This window comes from Plectropomus leopardus, chromosome 5 (genome assembly GCF_026936395.1).
Source record: "Plectropomus leopardus strain MGB_pleo_1.0 chromosome 5, ASM2693639v1, whole genome shotgun sequence".
In the NCBI taxonomy this organism is placed as follows: Eukaryota; Metazoa; Chordata; class Actinopteri; order Perciformes; family Serranidae; genus Plectropomus; species Plectropomus leopardus.
The window spans coordinates 38,413,677-38,438,104 of NC_142180.1; the positions used below are offsets into that span (position 1 = coordinate 38,413,677).

The 24,428-nt window shown below is 39.8% G+C and overlaps 1 protein-coding gene across 3 annotated transcripts in view; it reads left to right on the forward strand.

The window, feature by feature from the left end:
• Positions 1 to 24,428, forward strand: part of slc1a8a (solute carrier family 1 member 8a) — a 28,589-nt gene that overhangs the window by 119 nt on the left and 4,042 nt on the right. Inside the window, exons 1-13 of one of the 3 annotated variants that reach the window (XM_042483784.2) lie at positions 24 to 162; positions 2,813 to 2,982; positions 3,107 to 3,361; positions 6,577 to 6,656; positions 7,608 to 7,823; positions 9,479 to 9,521; positions 10,992 to 11,199; positions 12,272 to 12,371; positions 13,913 to 14,146; positions 14,436 to 14,630; positions 15,449 to 15,583; positions 16,676 to 16,778; positions 18,320 to 24,090. In XM_042483784.2, coding sequence (XP_042339718.1) covers positions 3,122 to 3,361; positions 6,577 to 6,656; positions 7,608 to 7,823; positions 9,479 to 9,521; positions 10,992 to 11,199; positions 12,272 to 12,371; positions 13,913 to 14,146; positions 14,436 to 14,630; positions 15,449 to 15,583; positions 16,676 to 16,778; positions 18,320 to 18,490 — 1,725 coding nt within the window. In that variant the 5' untranslated portion in view covers positions 24 to 162; positions 2,813 to 2,982; positions 3,107 to 3,121 and the 3' untranslated portion in view covers positions 18,491 to 24,090. Of the gene's footprint in view, positions 1 to 23; positions 163 to 2,812; positions 3,362 to 6,576; positions 6,657 to 7,607; positions 7,824 to 9,478; positions 9,522 to 10,991; positions 11,200 to 12,271; positions 12,372 to 13,912; positions 14,147 to 14,435; positions 14,631 to 15,448; positions 15,584 to 16,675; positions 16,779 to 18,319; positions 24,091 to 24,428 lie in introns of those variants that run through there. The other 2 variants (XM_088078183.1, XR_015776695.1) reach the window with 2 other exon arrangements.

A 24,428-nucleotide genomic window follows, 5' to 3' on the forward strand; every position in this document is an offset into this window, starting at 1 on the left:
ATCACTTTTTTAGTTTCATCTCCATTTTTTTATTTTGTTGGCTGACTCGTGTTTCTCCCTCAGATGTTGCTGCTCGCCATGACGTTTGCTGTGAGAGACGTTTGACATTTCAGTGAAGACTAGACCGAAGACGAGTCGACTGAACTCAACATTTAACTGAAGGTAAAAGTTCATTAACCCTTTAGGGCCGGCTTTAATATACAATCAAATATCATACATTACAACTATTTTCTATTTTCATTCATTTTCAAATTTGGTTATATTGTTTAATCGACATCGGTCCTAATCGTAAATATCACATAATCATTAATTTTCAGAATTTTAACCCTTTAAATGCCAGGTTTTTGTCATGATGTTTTTAGATGTAAAAAAAACCAAACAAAATATAAAAAAAATAATTAAAAAATTTTCTTTTTTATCTTTTTTGAAAATATTTTGCTAAGTAGAGTATTATTCTTTTTATTTTCACAGCCTGGGATACATCAGTGATTAGCAGCAACATTGATTTTAACTGTTTTTTCTTTCAGAGTCAAATACTCACACACACACCGCTCTGCACACAAAATGCACTTTTCAAAATGAGGTTATAAAGATTATTATTCATAAATATTATTTTCTACTTTCATTGAGTTTGTTTTTCTAACCAGCATCAGTCCGAAACATAAATATCAAATATTTAATAACACTGACTTGATCCTTTACACGCCAGGTTTTTGTCAAGATGACTGTGACAGGTCACCTAGTGGAAATAGCATGTATTTCCTCCATATGCCAAATATGGTCAAAATGACCTCATCAGGTGGAAAATAGTCAAAATGACAAATTCAGAGTCAAAAGCCCAGAATGACACCCAGAAATAATACAAGTCCTGTTTTTCTGCTCTGATGGCTGTGGGATCAAAAATGTCAGTTTGAATGGGTTTCAATGGAGCATTTTTGGACCTGAACAGTCTGAATGTAACTATTTAGTTTCCACAGTGTATTTTAGACTTATTGTAGGAGCTGAGCTGCAAATTCACTGATTACACTCAAATACACAATCTGGACTACATTTAGGACACATGCATCAACACACACACAATTATCACAACAGGAAAAATGAGGAAAAAGCCTCCAGCTCTGCCAGAGAGGGTTAAATACTTGTGGAAGAATCTGAATGCAGCATGAGTGTCAGTTTGATGTGATGTCAGTCCAGGTTTCAATGGGTTAAACATGGTGGTTAAACTTCTGAGTGTGCGTGTGCAGTCTCTAAAACACCAGCGTCCCGGAGTTTTAACCCTCCACAGAGGAGCTGGATGAAGAGGTCAGGCTGCAGAGGCGCGTTGGTGTCGCAGTGATTCACCTGCAGTCGACCTGCAGGTGAATCACTGCAGCTGATCCCGGCGTGACGCCAGCCTCTGATGGGATTAGTCCCGGTGCACCACAATTTGATTGTTTATTGACACACTTTAGATCCAACTCTGACAAATCCCAACATCATGATCTGGAGTTAATGTGATCAATAAGAGATCAATCCACAGATAACACGGATCAGCCAGTTTGACTCCGTGAATCGCTGCAGTCCGACCGTGATCATAAACACACTCAGAACATCTTTATTCAGAGTTTCTGATCACTTTAACCCTTTACGAACCGTTTGCTGCATTTTGTATTCATCCTTCCTGTTGTGATAATTGTGTGTGCGTTCATGCATGTGTCACAAATGTAGTTCAGATTGTGTATTTAAGTGTAATTAGTGTGTGTAAATCATAGTGTCACCATGACAAAAAACTGACATGTAAAGGGTTAAAATTCTGAAAATTAATGAATATTTGACATTTATGATCAGGACCGATGTTGGTTAAATAAATAAACTCAATGAAAGTCGAAAATCATGTTAATGTGTGATATTTTTTGTCGCCTGATTGTGTACCTCTGCAGAGCTTTTCGTGAGCCAGCGTCCCGCCCTGTGAGCTGAAGAAGCTTTGTGCAGAGCAGCTTTTCCCTAAAAATTATTATTATTTTTTAAAAATAACACAGATGATGCGTCTCAGATCTGTCAGTCTTTTGTTTTTACTGTGAGTACTGGTACTTATCTCATACTGATTCTGTCTTTCTTGCTGCTTGTTTGGATGATTACAGTGTTTGAGCAGCATCTAGTGGACATGAGACTGAAGTTGCAGACAGTTTTGTTGTAGAAAATTAAAAAAAAATGTGCATAAATTAAACTATAAAAGTATTAAGACTTTTAAGTAAGAATACACAGTGGTTTTGCTATTTTTATTTAGGAAAAAGATCTGAGTACTAATTTTCCACACTTTTACAAACTTTACTACTTTTTATTTAATTCTGATACAGCCATCTAAAGTGTTTGTACATTTTTAAAGAAAGACAAATATCACCTAAAATAAATACAAAACACAGTTATTTAAAGTACAAATAAAAGTCCAGCAGTCCCAAATAATGATTCAATAATCTGTCGATACTTGGTTTACTTAGATTTCTCCACTTCTGAGCCGTAAAATTTTCAGTTTCTTCTCAGCACTAATTACTGACAACTGCTCACATTTTTAATATCATAATTTGTCATTTTGGTTTCAAAAAAATCAGGGCAAATAAGGAGCCAGAATTTACAAAAAAGCTTCAAAATCGAGCTTGTTCATCAAAAAGGAGGATCCCTCAGTCGCCGGTCCCGCTCAGCAACATGTTATAAATATTTATTAATGTTTTGCTATAAAATAAATAAAATATAAATAAAATGTAAGAAAAGTTAAAGTGTTTCTGAGCCTAATTTGAGCTGATAAAATGAAATCTGGCTGCGTGTGAACCTGCAGGATCCTCTGACCTCCACACTGACTTCCTGACCACAACCTCCAAACCAGAAACCGGCGGACCAACCAGCGGCCGGCGGGCCGACCAGCGGCCGGCGTGCAGCAGCAGCGGGACCAGATGCCACAACAAAGGCGTGTGAGGTGGCTGCTCCTCCTTAAGCCTCTTACTGGCTGTAAGTCTGCAGCCGCCCGCAGCGCTGCCTCCCCGCCGCCTCTCTGTCACCGCGAGGAGTTAATCCCTCCCTGGAAAAGGTGAGCTCGTCTTTGGCTCTCACAGGTCTGTCACCCTGCCAACAGAAAAACTTGGACGGCATGGAGGAGCTTCTTTTACCAAGCTGTGAGGAGGAGGCGCGCTCCGAACACAGCTCGTTCGCTCCGGGAGACACAGGGAGGACGATGGGGGACCGGCTGAAGACTTTTGTCCAGGGGGACCTGGGGAGGACCGTGAGGGATTTCTGTAAGAGGAATGGGCTGCTGACGCTGTCGGTCATCGCCGTGCTCACAGGCTGCACGCTGGGCTTCATGCTGAGGGGGACCCAGCTGTCCGTACAGGTGACACGCACCTTTATACAAATACAAATAACATATGAATACATGGTTTCATATTTTAGATATCGTCTCTGGTTCAGTCTGTAACTTTAACCCTTTGAAAACTGAGCAAACTGGCTTGATTTCTTTCAAAGACATTGGAAAAAGGCAATAAGGAAACAAGTGAAAAGTACAAGAAAATTATCTGCAAATTAGTAAAAAATAAATAAAAATGAAATGACCCAAAAATTTGTGATAAGTACAATTATCTGCAAATTAGAAGGAGAAAAAAAAAGGAGTAGCAGAAGAGGAAATGACCCAGAAATTAGCGGGAAACCAGTAAATAGTACGAGAAAATTATCTGTAAATAAAATAAAAATTTAAAAAGTTTAAAAAAAAAAAAAGAAAGAAAGAAAGAAAGAAGCCCAAAAGTGAGCAGGAAACAAGTGAAAAGTACAAGAAAATGATTTGCAAATGAGTTAAAAATGAAAAGAAATGACCTGGACAGAGTGCTTAAAATAAAATAATTTTGTAACATTATTTTAAATTTTTATGTTTTATATTTATTTCCTGTTTTTTTCTCTTTCCCTACACATATTCCCTCGCTTTGTAAAAATAATTTTCAAATAATTTTTGCCGTTTGTGAAACATTAATTACTAAGTTGCTTACTGCCTTTTCCCCGTGTTTTTGGAATAAATCACACCGACTTCAGGGTTCGAGGGGTCGAATGCTTGTAAAATGCACATAAAAGCAACACAGGAAAGGTGGTGTCCCTCCAGGTTTCAAAGGGTTAACTTTCTGTCCGGACTCACCTGCCGGGACTCTTCAGCCCTGAGTTCATGTTTTCGTTCAAACTTCCCACAACAACTTTTCCGTGAAACAGGACTCGCCTGCTGGGACTCAAACGTTCGGCTCTCGTGTTGATTATTTCTGTAAATTTCTTTAAACTTTAAACCTCACGCAGTAACTCAGTGGATACATTTTTCTTTAGTGTAAACCCTGAAAAACGACTGGTTTCACTGTCAGGATTTGATCCATTCAGCTGCTAGATTAAATCATTCAAGTTAGCAGAGCGCTGAACAGGAAGTAGCGGCCGGGCCAAGCTCGGACGCGCTCGGGCGCTGTCGTCTCTTGTGCGCAGATTAACGAGCTCCGTAAGATTCAGGTAATTTCTTACAGCGGAAATCGAGCTTTTTGGCTTCATGTGCCACCGAGCAGCTTTCAGACGAATGAATGCGGTTCTGCCGCCACAACGCGTGCTCATCCGAAGTTGCCACGTTGTCGGTGTCTACAGATCACGCTCTACGTCTCCTTCTGCGTCTGCTGTTGACGTTCCAGGATGCTGCTGCCATGACGTTGCGCTCTTACACCAAAAGCACTCATAGCACAGTTATGTTACGAGTTTAGAATAATAACGAGCTGACCTCTAACGCTGCGTCTAGTTTTCTTGATTAAATTCAATTTGTCTTCATTTTTCAAAACATTTTTATTGATCATTCACAGTTCCCTTTAAATTTGTTGAAACTCCCAACACCCCTATGGGTACGACAGCATGAAAACCTCTGCAAACAACATGAAAAAACGGAAGTTAAGCCGGCACACAGGATTTTAAAAGACCCGACACAACGAATATGAACTTTTACTGTCAGGGGGACGTTTTAGAGCTAGTAGATACAAAAAAACAAGCATTTGAAGTTCTTTATCCCAACACCCATAACACTATTAAACAAGCATCAGTCAAATCCTAACTGTGATGTGTTTTAAAGTGCAGGCGTATCGTATCGTATCGTATCGTATCGTATGATATGATCTAAAAGTCAACATCAACTTTCCGTGTTTCCATGACGACGTCACGTGAACAGCTGTGGCGACGCGCCTGCAGCGGTTGACCATATAAAGAAATCCGTCAGCGGCTGACATCACCTTTCCTTTAACTCCTGATTGTTTTATTTATACGCAGTTTGGTTGAGGGTGGCGGCTCGAGGTGAGCTCACAGTTTTTTTTATTTTAAGGGTTGGTTAAAAATAGTGCAGTTTGTCTGTGAAGCGTCCTTCCAGGAAACATTGATCCGTCTCAGGCAGACGGCCGATTATAGAGACAGAAACATGCAGGTCACTGGACCACCTCGACACAACGCTCGAAATCTGTGTCTGAGGAGCAACTCGAAATTAAAACCTTAAATCAGAGTCTTTAAACTCTCAACCTTTCCTTTATTTAGCTCTTATTATTGTCATCTTTTCAAATTTAATGTAATCAAATTGTATTTTCCAAAAATAAGCGCCCATGTTGAAGTACTAATACCAAAATGTGGAAATACTTTATCAGAAGTAAATGTGCTGCTTTGGAAATCTTAAGTAAAAGTATATAAAATGTACTTCAAGTACCAAAAGTAAAAGTACCCATTCTGCCGAATTATTTTTATTTTTACTTATTTCAGGTAATGTACTTGTATTTTTTTTACTAATATTTTGCTCATTTTTGGGTCATTTCATTTTTTTTTTTTTTTAAGCTTTCTAAAACTGAAACCTTCTCAATGTATTTTGTTCTTTTTTTAAATTTTTTTTTAAACTTGTTTTTATTTGACAAAATAAGCAGTTCACATATATTTGTAAATGTAACATTTTACATTTTACATTTTTTTTTATTTTTTTTAAAATTTTTTTTATTTTTGGGTCATTTCTTTCTGAAATATTTATATCCCCAAAATTCTGTGAGAAAATCAAAACTCAACAGCATTTGGATTTTTCCTGTTAACACTTAAATCATTTAAAGGAACAGCGCAGTATTTTGGTGAGACAGTGTGGAGAATGAAATTTATAGACACAAATAAATCACGCTAATCACGATAATGTTTTAGTAAAATTGATTAAAACATTTTCCATGAAGAGAGAAACATTTATGGTCCTAAAAAAATAAAAAATGCTGAGATTTATGCAAAATTTGTTGAGCTCCCATGAATGTGAAAAATGTTCTGAACCAACGAGAGAAAACGACAGACAAGTTTAACAGACAACAAGTAAAAATATTTTAAAAATGTAATTTTATTCAAATGTATTTGAATGAATAAAGTTTAAGGGATTTTCACAAAGATAGCCTTTGCACAGTGTTTGCTGAATCTGCTGGATGCTGCTTTAAGGCTGAAATTGATCCAACATCACAAAGCTTTTCAATAATAACTCACCAGGTGATCCTGCTTTTATTTTGAAATGCTGATGTGAGCTGTGTTTTGTCACCGCAGGCGAAAATCTATTTCTCTTTTCCCGGAGAGCTGCTGATGAGGATGCTGAAGATGCTCATCCTTCCTCTCATCACATCCAGGTACGTTTATGTCTATATGTTCTTCACAAAGCAGCAGACACGTTCAGAAATACTTAAATAATGATGAAAGAGTAAAAGAGTGAGGAAATAATTTCTTATGTTTTAAGTTTCACAACTGAATCAGAAATATTTTCACTTGGTCACGTTGCTCTAATATACACAGAGAAAATATATTAAAATAGAAATGAAAGGAAGGAGTGCATCAAACTGCTGAATATAATATATAATCACAGTTTTAAGAATCAACAAAAACATATAAAAGAAAGAAAAATTGGACAAAATTTTTAGATAAAAAAAATCTCCAAAAAATGATTGTCAAGAATGATTGGAATAAAAAGTCGCCAAAAGGTTATTTAAAATAATCGCCAGATAACTACGATGACAAAATAGTTGCCAAACATTTTTAAAAATCACAAATAATTTTAAAGAAAAGCAAATCACCAAAAATTTTAAAAGGAAAAAAAAATTGCCAAGAATTTTTAAACAACAAAAGAATAGCCAAAAGTTTAAAATGAAAAATAATTGCCAAAGGTTTTTAAAAATCACCAAAATTATTAAAGGAAAAAAAAGCTACATTTTAAAAGGAAATAAAATGGCCAAAAAGTTTTAAAGAAAATAACTGCCAAAAGTGCACCAAAAATAATAAGAAATAAAAATGACAAAAATTTGAAAAACATGCCATAAATGTTAAAAGAAAAAAATACCCCAAATTTTAGAAGAATAAAAAAGCCCAAAAAGAAAAAAAGAAAATCACCAAAACTTTCGAATGAAAACACGTCAGCCTGCGACAAACATCAGTAAGTCCTAGAAACGAGGACGCACAGACATGAAAGTGATTCTGGAGTGATTCCGTCTGTCTGTCCGTCTGTGTGTCTTTCTGTCCGTCTGTCCATCTGTCTCTTCGTCTGTCTGTCTCTCCGTCTGTCTGTCTTTCTGTCCGTCTGTCTGCAGTTTGATGTCGGGTCTGTCGTCGATGGAGTCGAAGGCGTGCTGTCGGATGGGCGTCCTCACTGTCACCTACTACCTGTGGACCACCTTCATCGCCGTGGTGGTCGGCATCGCGCTCGTCATCATCATCAAACCTGGCGTGGGGACGGAGATGGAGAGCAACCGGCTGGGAGGGGGGCCCGTCATGACCTCGGCCGACGCCCTGCTCGACCTCATCAGGTGAGGACGGGGGGGCAGGTGAAGAGACAGAATGGGACTCTGCAGGTCCACATCTGTCCATCTGTCTCATAGGATCAGATGTCTCTGATGTCCCTGTCTGTGAGTTTGAGCCGTTCGGTTGTAAATCTGACGTCCGACAGGAAACAAAGAGGAACACGAACATCACAGAAAAACTAAAGCATGTTTTCTGTAAAAATACAGCCTTTTAAAGTTGTATGCCCCGCCCCAAAAGACACATTAAAAAACATCAGTCCCTCCCAGAGCTTAAAGAATTATCCGGCATAAAACCCCCTCCCCTCGCAGAAACTGCAAACAGACCCAAAGTTATATTCAGACAATCAGTTCTAATCTCGTTCTGAATTAATCATTTTTCAGAATAATATATATTTAAAAAGCTGTTTTATAGTAATGAAACTGAACCGAGTATTGACGGTCGTTTCAGAGAATGTTTGGTCTTTAAAATTTGCCTAAAAGTCCTGGAAATTTACTGGTAAAAAATATGTGTGAACCATACAAATGTGAGCTAATTACCACATTAACATCCGTGCAAACAGTGCGGAAACACAGACGCTGTTCGCTCGGCGGCTCAGGGAACGAAGCGTCTCAAAACCTGGCTGCTTTTTTGATTTCTCCCCTCAGTGTCCAGCAGGCCGCTCAGCCAAACAACACTGAGATCAACAAATCGTAGAAAACACACACACACACACACACACACACATACACATACATCAATCCAATTACAGGCGGGGCTGATCAGTGTATTTTTAGTAATCCTGCGGGGATGAGTGACAGATTAGCCGAGTCAGCGGCGATGCGATGACATGATCTCTGCTGCGGCACGTTGGCAGACCGTGCTCTGCATCATCCTGTTGACCTCCTGCTGAAGGTCATGTGATCTTCACAAACTCCTTTCCCTCCTGATTCATGTCCAGCGTCACATCAGGGAGCCTGAAGGTCCACTGAGACAAAACTTTATTGGTACCCACAGCAGAGCGACGTCTGCAGAATATTGATCAGCTGCTCTGGTACGTACAGCTGCATCTGTAAAAAACAGAATAATGTGAGAAAGCTCAGTATTTTCCATCAGTTATTCAAAGCTTAAACGTTCAAGCATTTCTCTATTTTAATTTTGATAATTATGGCCTATAGATAATATAAAGAAAAATATAAAAGAAAAAATCTAAAAAATGTAAAAATAAATAAATAAAAAAGCAGAAGGTCTGTCAAAGTAACGTGGACCTCAGTAACACCTCTGTGCCACACTGATGCAGTTATTTACAGTAAAGGAGCCCAAAACCGAATATTGAGTCTGTAAATTGACAGACTTCTCAGAAGTTGGACATTTCTGTGCTGTAAATCACTTTTTTAATGGTCTTCGGAAATATTTTAATAATGTGACACAAAGGATTCCTGATTCTCATGAGCTATAAGACATAATCATCCAAATTAAAACAAAAAAGGCATGAAAATATTTTTGAGTTATGTATAATGAATATGCAATACCTTATGAAGAAAAACAAACTTTTTCCTGATATTTAAATGTTCTGAGATGCACCTGGTTGATGTTTTCTTCATACATGTCTGTAAACATGTGCGGTCCATGCTTATCGCTGCATGTTTTAATGTGTAATCACGTTTTTTTTACTCGTCCGCAGGAACATGGTTCCCTCCAATTTGATCGAGGCCACGTTCCAGCAGGTGAGAATCACTCAGATCACAGATACACCTTATTTCCAGATCAGAATCAAAAATACTTTATTGATCCTCAGGGGGAAACTATGGTTTCATACAGGAGATCTGATCCAGCAGAGAAAATGATCTCAAATAGAAATAAGTAACAGCACAACTATCTAAAGATATCTATATAAAAATAGTAACGCAGTAATAATTAACAATTAGCACAAGTATATAAATATTTAAAAATAAAAGTATGTGTAATATGCTGAGTACATAGAGTGTGTAAAGATATAAATAGTAATAATGATAAAGAAATAGACAATTATCACTAGTATGTGACTATTTAAACTATAATCTGGATAAGGTGCAGAGTGTGTAAAGTAGAGCTGGGCGATATAGAATAAAGTCTTATCACAATATTTTTTTCATATCAGTCGATATCGATATATCGATATATATCATGATATCCATCAAATTTCTGTCGAGCTTAAAGGTTCCTTTGACTCCTCAGTGAGATATGAAGATATCATCAGGTAAATTTTGGTTTAAATATTTATTTTCTGTCAGACATTGAACATGACAAATATACTGTAGAACAGCATCACCAGCTGGAGGACCTATTCTACTAAAACTCACAGAGGTCCAGGCACTAAAATGTCCTCCCAGCAAAGGTCCGAGCCTCAAACCTCAAATCAATATCACCATTAACTGAACATTTTACTTTGGTTATGATTAATGAACCATTATTTAGCTTTTTTCTGTGGTTTGTTTTTTGTCCTCATAGTTCACTGACACAGTGTCATGTGACCATGGTGTGTTGGAGTGTAATTAACATTTGATTTATTATTATTTATTAAACTTTCCAGCATTATATAAAAATTAACAGCTCCATCCTAAACAAACTTCAGGTAAATTGAAGCACATTGTGCTGATAATAGGCCGACCTCTCCTGACTGCAGGACTCTGACTTGAGTCGGCCTACTTCTCCTGTAGCTGCCAACAGCCAATAAGCAAAAATAACAATAATATATACAACTGAGTTGAGTTTATTTAATTTCGAACAATTAAAGATAACAAAAAAATATCTACATCTAATATTAATTTTAATAGTAGATGTGTGTATTAAGTCCCAGTGCCAGTCTCCTCTTCTTTAACCCTTTGAATCCTGAGAAAATTGGTTTGATTTCTTACCAAAACATGGGGGGAAGGCAATGAGCCAATCAATAAGAAATGGGCCAAATATTGGCAAATAATTTTATTGAAAAATAAAAAAATACAAGAAAAATACCTGACAATAAGTAAAAAGACAAAACCAAACAAAACACACAAAAAAAACAAAAAAGAAAAAAGTAACCCCTCCCCCAAACAAACAAGAAAATGACAGAAAAAAGATTTTAAAAAAAGAAAAAGAAAAGCACAAAAAGAAGTTAAAAAAAAAAAAAAGCTAAAATAAAAACCTGATGTCTGACAAACCCGCCTGTGTTCCTTCAGTACAAAACGGACCTGATTCCCATCCTCAAAGTCCCGACCAGAACCATCCAGCCCAACTTCGTCTACGTTTTCCCCGACGACAGCCACCCCAAAGGCCGCACGGTGTACCTGGAGCTGACTCCGCCCCCGGAGGTCACCTACAAGACGAGCCCCGGCACCAGCCAGCAGATGAACGTCCTCGGCATCGTCATCTTCTCCGCCACCATGGGTGAGCCGATACTGACACCGAAAACTCTCTGTCACCCTCAAACGCTCGGGTTTATTCTCTGTTTTCTGTCATTTTTCATCTACGGATCAGACGTTACAAATTTCTCTAGTTCACTTTTTAAATAATGACAGTAATAATGATAATAGCAACAATAATGAGGATATTAATAATAATCTCAATAATGATAATAATAATAATAATGAGAATAATAATTGACAGGACCTTTACTGCATTTTTCTAAGTACTCAGAGACGCTTTACATGAAAAATAATATAATAAAATTAAGGTACAATCCTAAAAGACATTTACATGAACCAGAGGAACAAATACAAAACAAAGACGAGATGACAGCTCAGGTTTGGGGAGGCAGGTATTCTAGACTGTTTTTAAAAGATGGGTTTTGAGTTGAAGTTTGTAATCAGCTGATATCTTGATGTCTTCAGAGTTGCATAATTATGGATTACATGTAATTGAGATCATGTAATCAGATTACAAAAAATAAGTGACTATAATCAATTCAAGATTGGTTTAGAGACTCAAGATCACAATTTAAAAAATGTGTGACTTGTTTACGGGTCTGTTTGTTTCATTTTCGTCTCTTTTCTTCTTCCTGTTGTGATAACTGTGTGTGTGTTGATGCATGTGTCCTAAATGTAGTCCAGATTGTGTATCTGAGTGTAATCAGTGAATTTGCAGCTCAGCTCCTACAATAAGTCTAAAATACACTGTGGAAACTAAATAGTTACATTCAGACTGTTCAGGTCCAAAAATGCTCCATTGAAACCCATTCAAACTGACATTTTTGATCCCACAGCCATCAGAGCAGAAAAACAGGACTTGTATTATTTCTGGGTGTCATTCTGGGCTTTTGACTCTGAATTTGTCATTTTGACTATTTTCCACCTGATGAGGTCATTTTGACCATATTTGGCATATGGAGGAAATACATGCTATTTCCACTAGGTGACCTGTCACAGTCAATGTAGCTGCTTCTCCTCCTCAAAATAATGTATACACTGTGTTGTTGTTGTTGTTGTTGTCGTCGTTATCGTTGTCGTCGTTGTCGTTGCAGGTCTGTTGCTGGGCAGGATGGGAGAGCGAGGAGCTCCACTCATCAACGTCTGTCAGTGTATCAACGAGTGCGTCATGAAGATCATCAACGCTGCTGTCTGGTGAGAGCAATACACACAGTACACAGACAATACATACACATTACACACATTACACAGTGCTAAGAAAACACTCCTCTATCTAACAGCAGGTGTGTTAATATGTAGAAATCATGTATAAAATAATAACAGTGTTGATGTTTGACTCCGCTTCGAGGGTGCTGGTTTTGCTGGCTCTCTCTGATTTACTGGGACACTCGAAGACTTTGGTGACGTCACCAGTGACAGCCGTGACTTTACTGCTGTGATAAGTCAAAATATCTGCCGAGTAAAAAATGAGTATTTCTGTCTGCGCTGGTGGATGTTAAGAGGTCATTCTGTGTTTTCAGACCTGCTTTTCTGTATGTTTGGTTTGGCTTGTTGGTTGGTGTTTTTATTTGTTGGTGTTTTTATTTGTTGGTGTTTTTGGTTTATTGGTGTTTTTGGTTTGTTGGTTGGTGTGTTTTGGTTTGTTGGTGTTTTTTATTTGTTGGTATTTTTATTTGTTGGTGTGTTTTGGTTTGTTTGTTGGTGTTTAGGGGTGTGGTTTTTTGGGGGTGTTTTTTGGTTGGTTTGTTAGTATTTTTGGTTTGTTGGTGTTTAGGGGTGTGGTTTTTTGGGGGTGTTTTTTGGTTGGTTTGTTGGTATTTTTGGTTTGTTGGTGTTTTGGGGTGTGGTTTTTGGGGGGGAGGGTTTGGTTGGTGTGTTGGTTGGTGTTTTGGGGTGTGGTTTTTGTGGGGGGTTGGTTGGTTTGTTGGTTGGTGTTTTGGGGTGTGGTTTTTGTGGGGGGTTGGTGTTTTGGGGTGTGGTTTTTGTGTGTGTGTGGGGGGGGTTTGGTTGGTTGGTGTTTTGGGGTGTGGTTTTTGGGGGGGGGGTTGGTTTGTTGGTTAAAGAACGGTCTCACCGCTGAGGACACGGAGCAGGATCTGACCTGATGACCTGTCAGGTGGAGAAAACGTGCGGGCTGTGATGTCATCGTGCTGCAGCACCTGAGCAGATTAACAGCAGCACAACACGAAGCCTAATGACCTGCACACTGAGCACGTACAGTCCCTTTATCTGTTACCTCTGAAACCACAGCGACACAGGAAACAATCCTCTCAAGCCTCCTCAGGACTTGTTTATACTTTCTGTTCCAAACGCTCGTACGGAGATCCTTAAAGTTTAGATTCAATGAATTAATCTCTGTGCTTTAATCTCATTACCCTTTTGAAACCTGCATCAACATTGCTTCTTGTGCTGTGTTCAGATGCCGTCACAAATATTTAAACCTTCAAAATCTGAGCAAATTTGTTTGCTTTCTTTTGAAAATATGCAAGACAATGAGAGACTTGGCAGAACTGTTGTGCAAAGTGTAAGAAATTACCAGCTTTGGGTGTTTTTTTAAATAGCTAGGGAAAAGTGTAACCTAGGTTATTTGTAATTATCATAATTATGTATGTAATTTATATATCAATTAATTCATGAATTAATATCTCTAACACCACCCTCAGGTCAAACATGCATAATTGTTCTGACTCTCAGAGCAGAATAATCATCCGGATGTTTGTCGTTGTTTCCGTCAGGTATTTTCCGTTCGGGATCATCTTCCTGGTGGCGGGGAAGATCCTGGACATGCAGGACCCGAGCACGCTGGGGAAGAAGCTTGGCTGGTACGGCATAACCGTGCTTTCCGGCCTCTTCGTCCACGGACTCATCCTCCTCCCTCTCTTCTACTTCCTCCTCACCCGGAAGAACCCGTTCTCCTTCATCCGCGGGCTGCTGCAGGCCATGGTGATCGCCCTCGCCACTTCCTCCAGGTCAGAGTCCAGTCCTGCTGCAACCTGCAACTCTGTGATCCTGTTCAAGGTTTTTATTAAAGTATTCATTTTCTGGGGCGTCGGGTGGCTCGGTGGAGAAAGCGGCTGCCCCATAAATGAAGGCAATGTCGTTGCCACAGCGTCCGCGGGTTGGACTCCAGCTCGTGGCCCTTTGCTGCATGTCACCCCCCCACACTGCTGATCTTCTGTCCTGTCTAATAAATGCAAAAATGCCAAACAAATACTCTTTAAAAAAAAAAAAAAAAAGGCCTTAATTTTCTTCCCTCAGCTCTGCCACGCTGCCCATCACCATGAAGTGTTTGTTGGAAAACTGCAATGTCGACCGGCAGATCGCCCGCTTCGTCCTACCCGTGGGCGCCACCATCAACATGGACGGCACGGCGCTGTACGAGGCCGTGGCGGCCATCTTCATCGCTCAGGTCAACGACTATGAGCTGGACTTCGGCCAGTTGGTCACCATCAGGTAATCAAACACACGCTCGCTCAAAATGTCTCTGAGACAGTTGAAGTTTTTTGGGACACCTGTAGAGATGACGAACGCAAGTAGAACAAAACTAAGAAACTGTCTAAACTTGATTTTCTCAAATGGAAAGAAACTTTTCTTAAAGATAAATTATTTTATGTACATTTTTTTCTTGAGGGCATATGATCTGAATGATAAGTCAGATAAATTACAATCCTATATTTGACACCCCTTTGCCATGGAGACGGGTGAATAATCTGGATGTGAGTTTAAGTGTCCGGATTAGTTTAGTTAGTTAGAATTTTTGACTTCCACACAGTACCTTATAAAACATCAATATTTGATACAATTGTAAAAAGGTCATCAGGGCATCAAATAGTTTTTTTTTAATTAAAAGATTAATATAACTAGGTTGTAAAATGACAATGATGACTTTTCCTTTCTTGGTTAGTATCACAGAACAGCAGAATGATTGTGGTAAATGTTAATAAAAAATGAATCTAAAATGAATATTTTTGACAACGAAAGTGTGGTTTGACTGTAATCTGTTCCTTGGACAACATGTGAACAGAAATATAAAAAAGCCAGAGTTCAGAATGATAGTGTGTGGCTAAGTGACACTGCGTCATACGCATTTTAAGAGGCGCTTTCATTTAGACATAATTTTTTATCACATGTCAAAAGTGTGAATTTACTTTAAATCCACATTAGAGAGCTAAAATATTCCTCTGCTTACTGCTGGTTCTACACTCATTCCATAGCATAACTGTGTTAACATTTTGGCTGAATAAATCTCTGACAGCATTTTCTTCTTGCAGCATCACAGCTACAGCAGCCAGCATCGGAGCAGCGGGGATCCCGCAGGCCGGCCTGGTTACCATGGTGATTGTACTGACATCAGTGGGTCTGCCGCCAGATGACATCACACTCATTGTGGCCATTGACTGGATCCTGTAAGTTTACTGCACTCATTATGATTTCTGAACATTAAAGTGATATATTACCGGATCTTAGTTATGTTTGACCCTTTAGGGCCCGCTTTAATATCACAAACTCTCGTATCGCTCTGCACACAAAATGCACTTTTCAAAATCAAGCTTTGAAAATATTATACATTAATATGATTCTCTACTTTCATTGTGTTTATTTAACCAACATTCATCCAAATCATAAATATCAAATATTCATTCGTTTTCAGAATTTTAACCCTTTAAATACCATTTTCTTTCATGATGCCACTATATTTTTAGATGAATAAAAAAAGACAAATGAATGATGTTGAGTCTCCTCCTCCTCAGTGTGTGAGTGTAGCTGCTGACAGTCTGGGATATGTCAGTGTGTGAGTGTAGCTGCTGACAGTCTGGGATATGTCAGTGATCAGCAGCTACATTGACTGTGACAGGTCACCTAGTGGAAATAGCATGTATTTCCTCCATATGCCAAATATGGTCAAAATGACCTCATCAGGTGGAAAATAGTCAAAATGACAAATTCAGAGTCAAAAGCCCAGAATGACACCCAGAAATAATACAAGTCCTGTTTTTCTGCTCTGATGGCTGTGGGATCAAAAATGTCAGTTTGAATGGGTTTCAATGGAGCATTTTTGGACCTGAACAGTCTGAATGTAACTATTTAGTTTCCACAGTGTATTTTAGACTTATTGTAGGAGGTGAGCTGCAAATTCACTGATTACACTCAGATACACAATCTGGACTACATTTAGGACACATGCATCAACACACACACAGTTATCACAACAGGAAGAAGAAAAAATGCCTAAAATGCTCCAAACAGTCCCTAAGTGTAGTGTGCTGCTGAATGGTCCAGTGGGTAATATATTATTTAGTAATCATGTTTTCTATCTGAAGTCTGAATCTGTAAAGTTACTATGTTTGTTCAGAAGCATGAAATTTATATATTTAGACCTAAAAGTACCCTAAAGTTTTGGTTTACTTGATTCCAGCCAAAACATAGCATGTGATCAGAGACTCTCATCCAGAGTAGTCTGAGATCACATTGTCTCCTCGTCCTGTCTGTCTCTGCAGCGACCGCTTTCGGACGATGATCAACGTTCTGGGCGACGCTCTGGCGGCAGGAATCATCGCCCACCTCTGTCGGAAAGATTTCCCTCTCAGTGGAACAGGAAAGGTAAAGAAACATCTGTAATTTTGAATTTGTAAAATCTTTGAAATGTATGATCAAACATCTTTGTCTTAATCTTTGAAGTAAACAAACATGTAACGTTACTATTTAAATCAGAAAACACATATTATACTGTGATATTTACTGGAAACTACGTACAATTCAGCCAACAGCAAGTACTCTAGTTTGTTGATAGCATCGGTCATTTGCAAAAAACTTCCCGGCGATTTCCCTCCAGCAGGCTGACACCTTACTCAGGTTTTTGTAGGGAAATAGGGTTTTGTATAAATAATTTTTCATTTCAACATCATGAATCAAGTGGTCCTCAACCACTGTAGAGGCTTGCAAAGCGAGCGACAGATATGAAGTAGAAACTCAGCGTCCAATAGAAGTTCAGCACAAAAAGCTGCCTGCAGTCAGTTCGAACAGCTCTTTAATCAGCTTCAAATCCAAAATGTTGTCATATTGTTGCAGTTTTATATTTTAGAGAAATAGATTTTAGAGATTTTAATATCAGAATGCAAGCACTAATATATAATAAACAAAGTATGCCCTTTAAACGTGTGTATGTACACTGTGTGTAAATTGCTGTGAGGTGTTTAAAATGGATAAAATTATCAGTTAAAAACGCTCCTGTCGGATACCTGCTTCTGTAGATTTTTAGTTATTAAAAAGAGAAAACTTTTACTTTGTTCTTCCTCTTTGGACAAAATTCACATTGCGAATTGTGTAACTTGTGAAAACTTTCCGTCTCAGCCGTTACTTCATTCATGCCTGGCGGTTAGATTACAGTGCAGCACAGTTTTACTCCGATTGTAACAACAACCACAACAGATTACAGCTCCGAATCCTACTGAGTCTTTGGCGAGCCCCGCCCCCTCTGCAGCTCTCTGTTGCCAGGCAGAAAAGTCCATTAATCACCAGCTGAGAATGAACTGAATCACCTGTAATACTCTGAACGGTTGTGTGCTATCAGCTTACTCTGCGGAGGAAAGTGCAGGAGTTGTACATTTCTGCAAAATCACAAACATGTTACATTTCTATGTTTCGTATGTTTCAGCATTTCTTGGTTCTTAGTGAGTCATTGTTGTGTTTCCAGCAGCTTTCGAGCCACTAAACGTGTTTTTTTTTTTTGTCGACTCACTGCTGTTTTTTACATAATCTGGGCACAGTGTTTTTTTTACTGAGACATAGATGACTTCTTGAGTCATAGTGTCATCAAAACACATTTTTTTTAAGCTTTGACATGATTTTTCCTTAATAATAATCAAGTGATGTTTGTGCCCAAACCTAACCACACCCTTGGAAACTTGGACTGACATCACTTTTTTTCTTTGTGCTGCTTTCAGACGCCTTTCACAAGTATTTTAACCTTTGAATCCAGACGAAAATTGGTGTGATTTCTTTCAAAAACATAGGAAAAACGGCAAAAATCACCAAACATTTTTACAGAGAAGAAAATGACAAAAATATATATTCTTTAAAAATTGCCAGTAAAATAAATACAAAGGGGGAGCCTGACGTGTGTCTTTGTGTTTCCTCTGCAGCCGGTTCCGTCCTACGGGACCGGGACTCCTCACGCTCACAGCAACTCGCACAGCGTTGATGTGCCAATGACGGAGATCCACACGCACAAAGACTGCATGTTCGACACCACGGGCAACTCTGCGGGCGAGAGGCACGCACACACCGTCTACTACAACATCTGTCAGGTGTGACCCGACCGAGCCGCTCGCCATCAAACACCACCGAGTCCGAGAGAGTTCCCGCGGCGCCGTCCGAGCAGGAAGACACGGACTTTGTGGTAACAGAGTGTCAATCTTCTTCTTCTGAGCTGCAGCTTTGACTTCGATTTAAAAACTGTGGTTTATTTGGCCAATTTTTTTTCTCCTGCTCACTGAGGACAGAGACAAAGACATCTCCAGGGACAAAAGGACTGGGACACCATTTTTATGGAAACTCGCCATCAGTGCTAACACGTGACTTTGAAAAGAGGGACGGCTGATAAATATGGAGCACAGAATTCCGGCAGCTTCTCCGGTTTCTGTCGGAGAAAAGGATGAACATGGAACCTGATCTGCACCAGAGGATTATGGGTACATGACACCCTCCTGGGAGCACCTGCAGGTTCATCACCTGGTCTGATAGCGCCACCTACAGGCTGTGCACATCGTGCGTACCACAGCAGTTCTAAGGGCTGGATATCAAACTGCAACACTCATTGACTGAAAGTCAAAGCGAAAGCTGAGAGTCACCATTTTTTGTTTTTTTTTCTTGTTTTTATTGAAGAAGAGTGGAGGACGGAGCGCAACGTTCGACTCTGACCTCCTCACCTCGGCTCAGGAGCTCTGGGGATCGACCTACACAATGAGATTGCAGATACAAGCAGCCAAAGTCCCTTAAAGACCTGGATCGTCTTTTATTTCGCACAAAGTGCTCAAAATCTCAATAGCACATTATTTTGCAATATTATCCTCAGAGCGACGTCCTCTTTCAAATGAGCAGAAACCAGGAACCAAAAGGGCCGAGTCCCTTTTCTGTCAGTCCCCTTTTGGTAAACTATAAGAGGACTAGATGTGAAAACACCCTAAAGGGGCGATCACAGCGAGATGCATCACGCCAGGCGTGCCTGCTCCAAAACGCCTTGGAGGCGCATTAATAAAACCAGCTAGGAGCGCCTTGAGTGGGGCTGCGTGCGCATACATGTGCATAATGCGTGTCCATAATGCGCGTGCTTAATGCATGTGCATAATGCGTGTGCATACGTGTGTATACTGCATGCGCATACTGGTTTTGCTGGCGACGGTTCAGCAACGCGTCTCGGTGTGATCGGTCCTTAAGATCAGGCCAAAGTCCTGTTGTTGCAGCCGGCCCAGCTGAGGAGCTCAGAGGAGAGCAGCTGCTCATTGAGGTGGTTCAAGTCAAGTCAGTTTTATTTATAGAGCCCATTATCACAAAACGTGGTTCGCCTCAGAGGGCCTTAAGGCGTATGACATCCCTCTGCCCTCAGACCCTCACATCACCTGAGGAAAAACTCCCGAAAAAGAACCCCTTTAACAGGGAAAAAAAAGAGGAAGAAACCTCAGGAAGAGCGGCAGAGGATGATGAGGGATCCCTCTTCCAGGACGGACAGATGTGATGTGTTCAGACATCCGGTCCCAGATCCTCCTGGACGCCTCCTTTTGTCCAGCTAGGAGGAGAGTCTGAGGACGCTCAGGACTCACTGGGATTGTGTATGTCATCAGACCAGGAAGTGCACCGGGTTTAAAAGCCAATTATCATAGTGGCCAAACAGTGTAATTACAGCATCACGTGATGCCAGTACGATCCGGCACCCACAACACGGAGTGAATCCAAACACATTTCATCTGCACAGTCATGATGACGCAGAGACGGCTGAAAATCAACAACGTTTCCCTTTACGCGTCTAGCTTTAATGAGTTTTCATCAGCTGGAGTGACGTCCACTTCCCCGTCTCTTCCGGGACGCGGCTCAGTCCTACCTCAATGTTTCCCACAAGCTCACTTATGAATCTTTATATCCTGAGGCTTTGATCCATGGAGGTTTTTTTATGTGTAAAACTTTCCTCAAGAAAAGAGATTTGAAAATCTGTGCCGTCCACACGATATTAAGTCTGCGAGGCGTCAGCGGGCTGCATACCGTGAAAGCAAACACAGGCGCTAGAAAGTTGTTTTTGGTGCATGTGCCAGGCCTCTTTGTGGCTTTACGGTTAAAATAAAACTCTCAGGTCCGTCACGTGATGCCGGGTGACCAGAAAAGACTTTTTCCCACTGACTTACTGTGAATTGGTGGATACAGTCTTTTGAAATAACCCGTTTCACCTCCAGGATTTGATACATTCAGTTTGATAACATTTTGAAAGTGTAGAAGAGCGGCTACATGAAATTATTTTATCTCTTTAAGTTAACAGAAGCTAAACCAGAAGTCGGCTGTTCAGCTGCTGTGAGTCTGGTGCGCCCGCTCTTTGGGCGGTACAGTACTGCAGGTCATCCTCGGGTCATTGCGGTAGTTTTACACACAGCGGTTGAAACATATTGTCTTCATGCATCACTGAGCAACTCTCACAGGAATGAACAGGCGTTCTGTATCCGCCTGTCTTCAGGTCCAAAGTCTCACCGGAGGACCAAGTTCAGCCCCTGACTGATACTTTACGATGTGGAAGATGCGGCCTGATGCACAATATTGGCAAATTAAGCAAGTTCACTTTGGTTTTTTTTTACATTTGCCTCATGATGAAAGCATGCTGGGATTCCTGCGATGCAGACCGAGCTCGAGGAGCGGGAGGGACAATTTCAAAAATTCGAACGGTGCTCACATCAGCTGAGCAGCTGCAGCTCCGGTGACTCTGAACAGCTCTGTGTAAACCCATGAGACACTAAAGTCAAACTGTCTCTGGTTGAGCGGCGTCGGGGGGATTGTAGATGCAAGCCACCAGTCGGACGGACAGAGCGCCTAAAGAGACAAACTGGTCGCGTTTAGTGGGCGTGCACCGTGAGACATCTGGACTCCTGAGATCCAGTCGTGCAAGCTGAGGAAAAAGTTTCCATCGATGGTTTGGGAGAAAAAATTTTTATTCTCTCAAACTGAAAAATGTTGTGGTTTGATTTCAGCATAAAACTCCTCCGTGGCTGATCGGGAGCGGCTGCAGTTGGCTGAGTGTCTGTGCGTCTGTTCTCTGAACAAAAGGTCCTGATCCCGTGTTTTTTTTAGTTTGCAATCAGTTCCCGGAGCTTCTTAGCTGCTGCTCTTTATCTTTACTCAGAGCCAGAGATAGTCCAGCTCTATGTTTGGATCCAGGCATTCAAAGAAACCTCGGTGGATCGCACCGGACCGACCTGAAAAACAAAGCTCTTTTTTACGGAACTTGAAGGTGCTGAGTCGTCGTCAGCTGGACTCACTGCGATCCGGCACTCGGAGAGACCTGGACCACCGAGAATTCTCGTTTTCTTGTCGGACGTTGTTTTCTGCTTTTTGGGATCTTTTTGGTCTTTTTTTGGGGACAAACTTCCTGGTGCTGCTGTTTGCTCCGAGCCTCCTTTCCTTCTCTCGCTCACCAAACCTCTGACTGAACTGTGGCTCTGATTGGCCAAAGGGTTAAAGGGTAATCCGTCCAATCCCACGGCTGAATGACCAAGTGCTCTTCATGTGTCAGACTCTTCCTCTGTGTATGTGTGTGTGTGTGTGTGTGTGTGTGTGTGTGTGTGTGTGTGTGTCAGCATGCCGGCATGCGCTCTGACTGGCTTCATTTGAAGTCGACGTGCATTATTTTCCTCTCTTGTTGTTGTTGTTGTTGTTGTTGTGACGTTAATGTTGCAAAGTAAACAAAGTGCTGTAGGGATCGTGGGAATCAAACCAAAGTCAGTCGCAGCTAACAGAACCTAGTTTGTGTTTTTTACCTCAAGTTGTTTACAAATCGTTTACTTAAAATTCGGGAAAGATTCGCAAGAACTGCAGCTGTGGTCCGAAGTTTACACACATGTAAAAAAAAATGCATGTCATGGCGAGCGTCAGTTTCAGTGATTTCTACAACGCTTATTTTTCTCTGATGGCGTTATTAGAGCACAAACTACTTAACCCTTTAGCACCCTTTAATCAATGTCAGTTTTCTTGGGCTGCATTTTGACGCCTTTTCGCTGCATTCAAACCTCTTAAAGGAAATGTGTTTGATTACTTTCGGAAACACTGAAAAGCAAAGAAAATTAGCAGAGATATGATTAAAAACATGTTACAGGGAAAAAAGGCTTTTTTAAACCTTTTTTTTCTTTACTTTTATTTGCAAATTTTCAGGTAGTCTTCTTGTAACTTTTTACTTTTTTTGCTGATTTTTTGGCCATATCTTTTTAAGATGCTCATTCCCCTCTGGTGTTTTTGAAAGAAATCAAGCCAATTTGCTTGAGTTTCAAAGGGTTAAAAAAAATCCGGAATTTAGGAAATGATTTTTATTTTATGATTTTATTAGGGATTTTTAAAAAATGGGATGAAATCTGGGTAAAAAAAACATACATACAACAACCCAAATGGTCAATTTTGGTGAAAACTTGCTTTGTGGTACGGCTCTTAAACTTCTAATGATTATGACTGACTACAGCTGGACTTCTCTGAGCCGTTTCGCTTATATAATAATAATAATAATAATAACAATAATAATAATAGTAAGAATAATAATAATCATAGTAATAGTAATAATAATAATAATAATCTTTATTTATATAGGTCTTTTAGTGCTTCCCAGTTAAAAATAAACCCAGAATAGAAATATGACATAAACAAAATTATTAAGAATGAGGGGGGATGCTATCTCTAAAAACTAATATTTGATATGTGAATTGATAAAAACAGTCTCTTACAATTGTCCAAACATGGACTTTTGCCCGACACGTTTATGAATTTATGCGATCAAGCCGGCGAGTCTTGTGCCAGGACACACATGTTCTATACATGTACATGTTCTTTACATGCACGTGTTCTTTACATGCACGTGTTCTTTACATGTACATGTTCTATACATGTACATGTTCTTTACATGCACGTGTTCTTTACATGCACATGTTCTATACATGTACATGTTCTTTACATGCACGTGTTCGTTACATGCATGTGTTCTTTACATGCACATGTTCTTTACATGTACATGTTCTATACATGTACATGTTCTTTACATGCACGTGTTCTTTACATGCATGTGTTCTTTACATGTACATGTTCTTTACATGTACATGTCCTTTATATGTACAAGTTCTTAACATGCACATGTTCTTTATATGCACTTGTTCTTTACATGTACATGTCCTTTACTTGTACAAGTTCTTAACATGCACATGTTCTTTACATGTGTGTGCACACTCCTGACCACAGCTTTAAATATTGGCGGATTATTTATCTGCAGCAAATTTCCAGTTTTATCTACATTTTAAAACCACTCGGTATCTAGAAATAAGATTTGATGGCTCAGAAGACGGTCAGAATAAATTAACATGATTTATAGATTCGTGGCAAAAACACGGAAGACTCAGTCCTTTAAGCTCACTCATGACACGTGAAATATGTTTCATTTTTTTCGGTGAAGTGCTCCTTGAACTTCTTCTCTCTGTGTTTAAGTAGTGGTGTTTTTCGTAGCCAGTCAGTTCGGGGTTAAACGTGGAAACGTAGACCTGCCTTAATCTGACTGTTCATCCACAAACCTCAGTGTTCATCTGCCAACGCACACAAACAACCTGCAGCGATTTTTATATGAAATATTGACCTGTTTTTGTGTCATTTATGTTCCTTTGTATTTCAAAATAAATACACTGAAGTACGTCTCTCTTCCATATGCTCATACTGACATGCTACTGACATGCTACTGACATGTTACAGACATGCTACTGACATGCTACTGACATGTTACTGACATGCTACTGACATGCTACTGACATGTTACAGACATGGTACTGACATGTTACTGTCATGTTACTGTCATGCTACTGACATGCTACTGACATGCTACTGACATGTTACAGACATGTTACAGACATGCTACTGACATGCTACTGACATGTTACTGACATGCTACTGACATGCTACTGACATGTTACAGACATGGTACTGACATGTTACTGTCATGTTACTGTCATGCTACTGACATGCTACTGACAT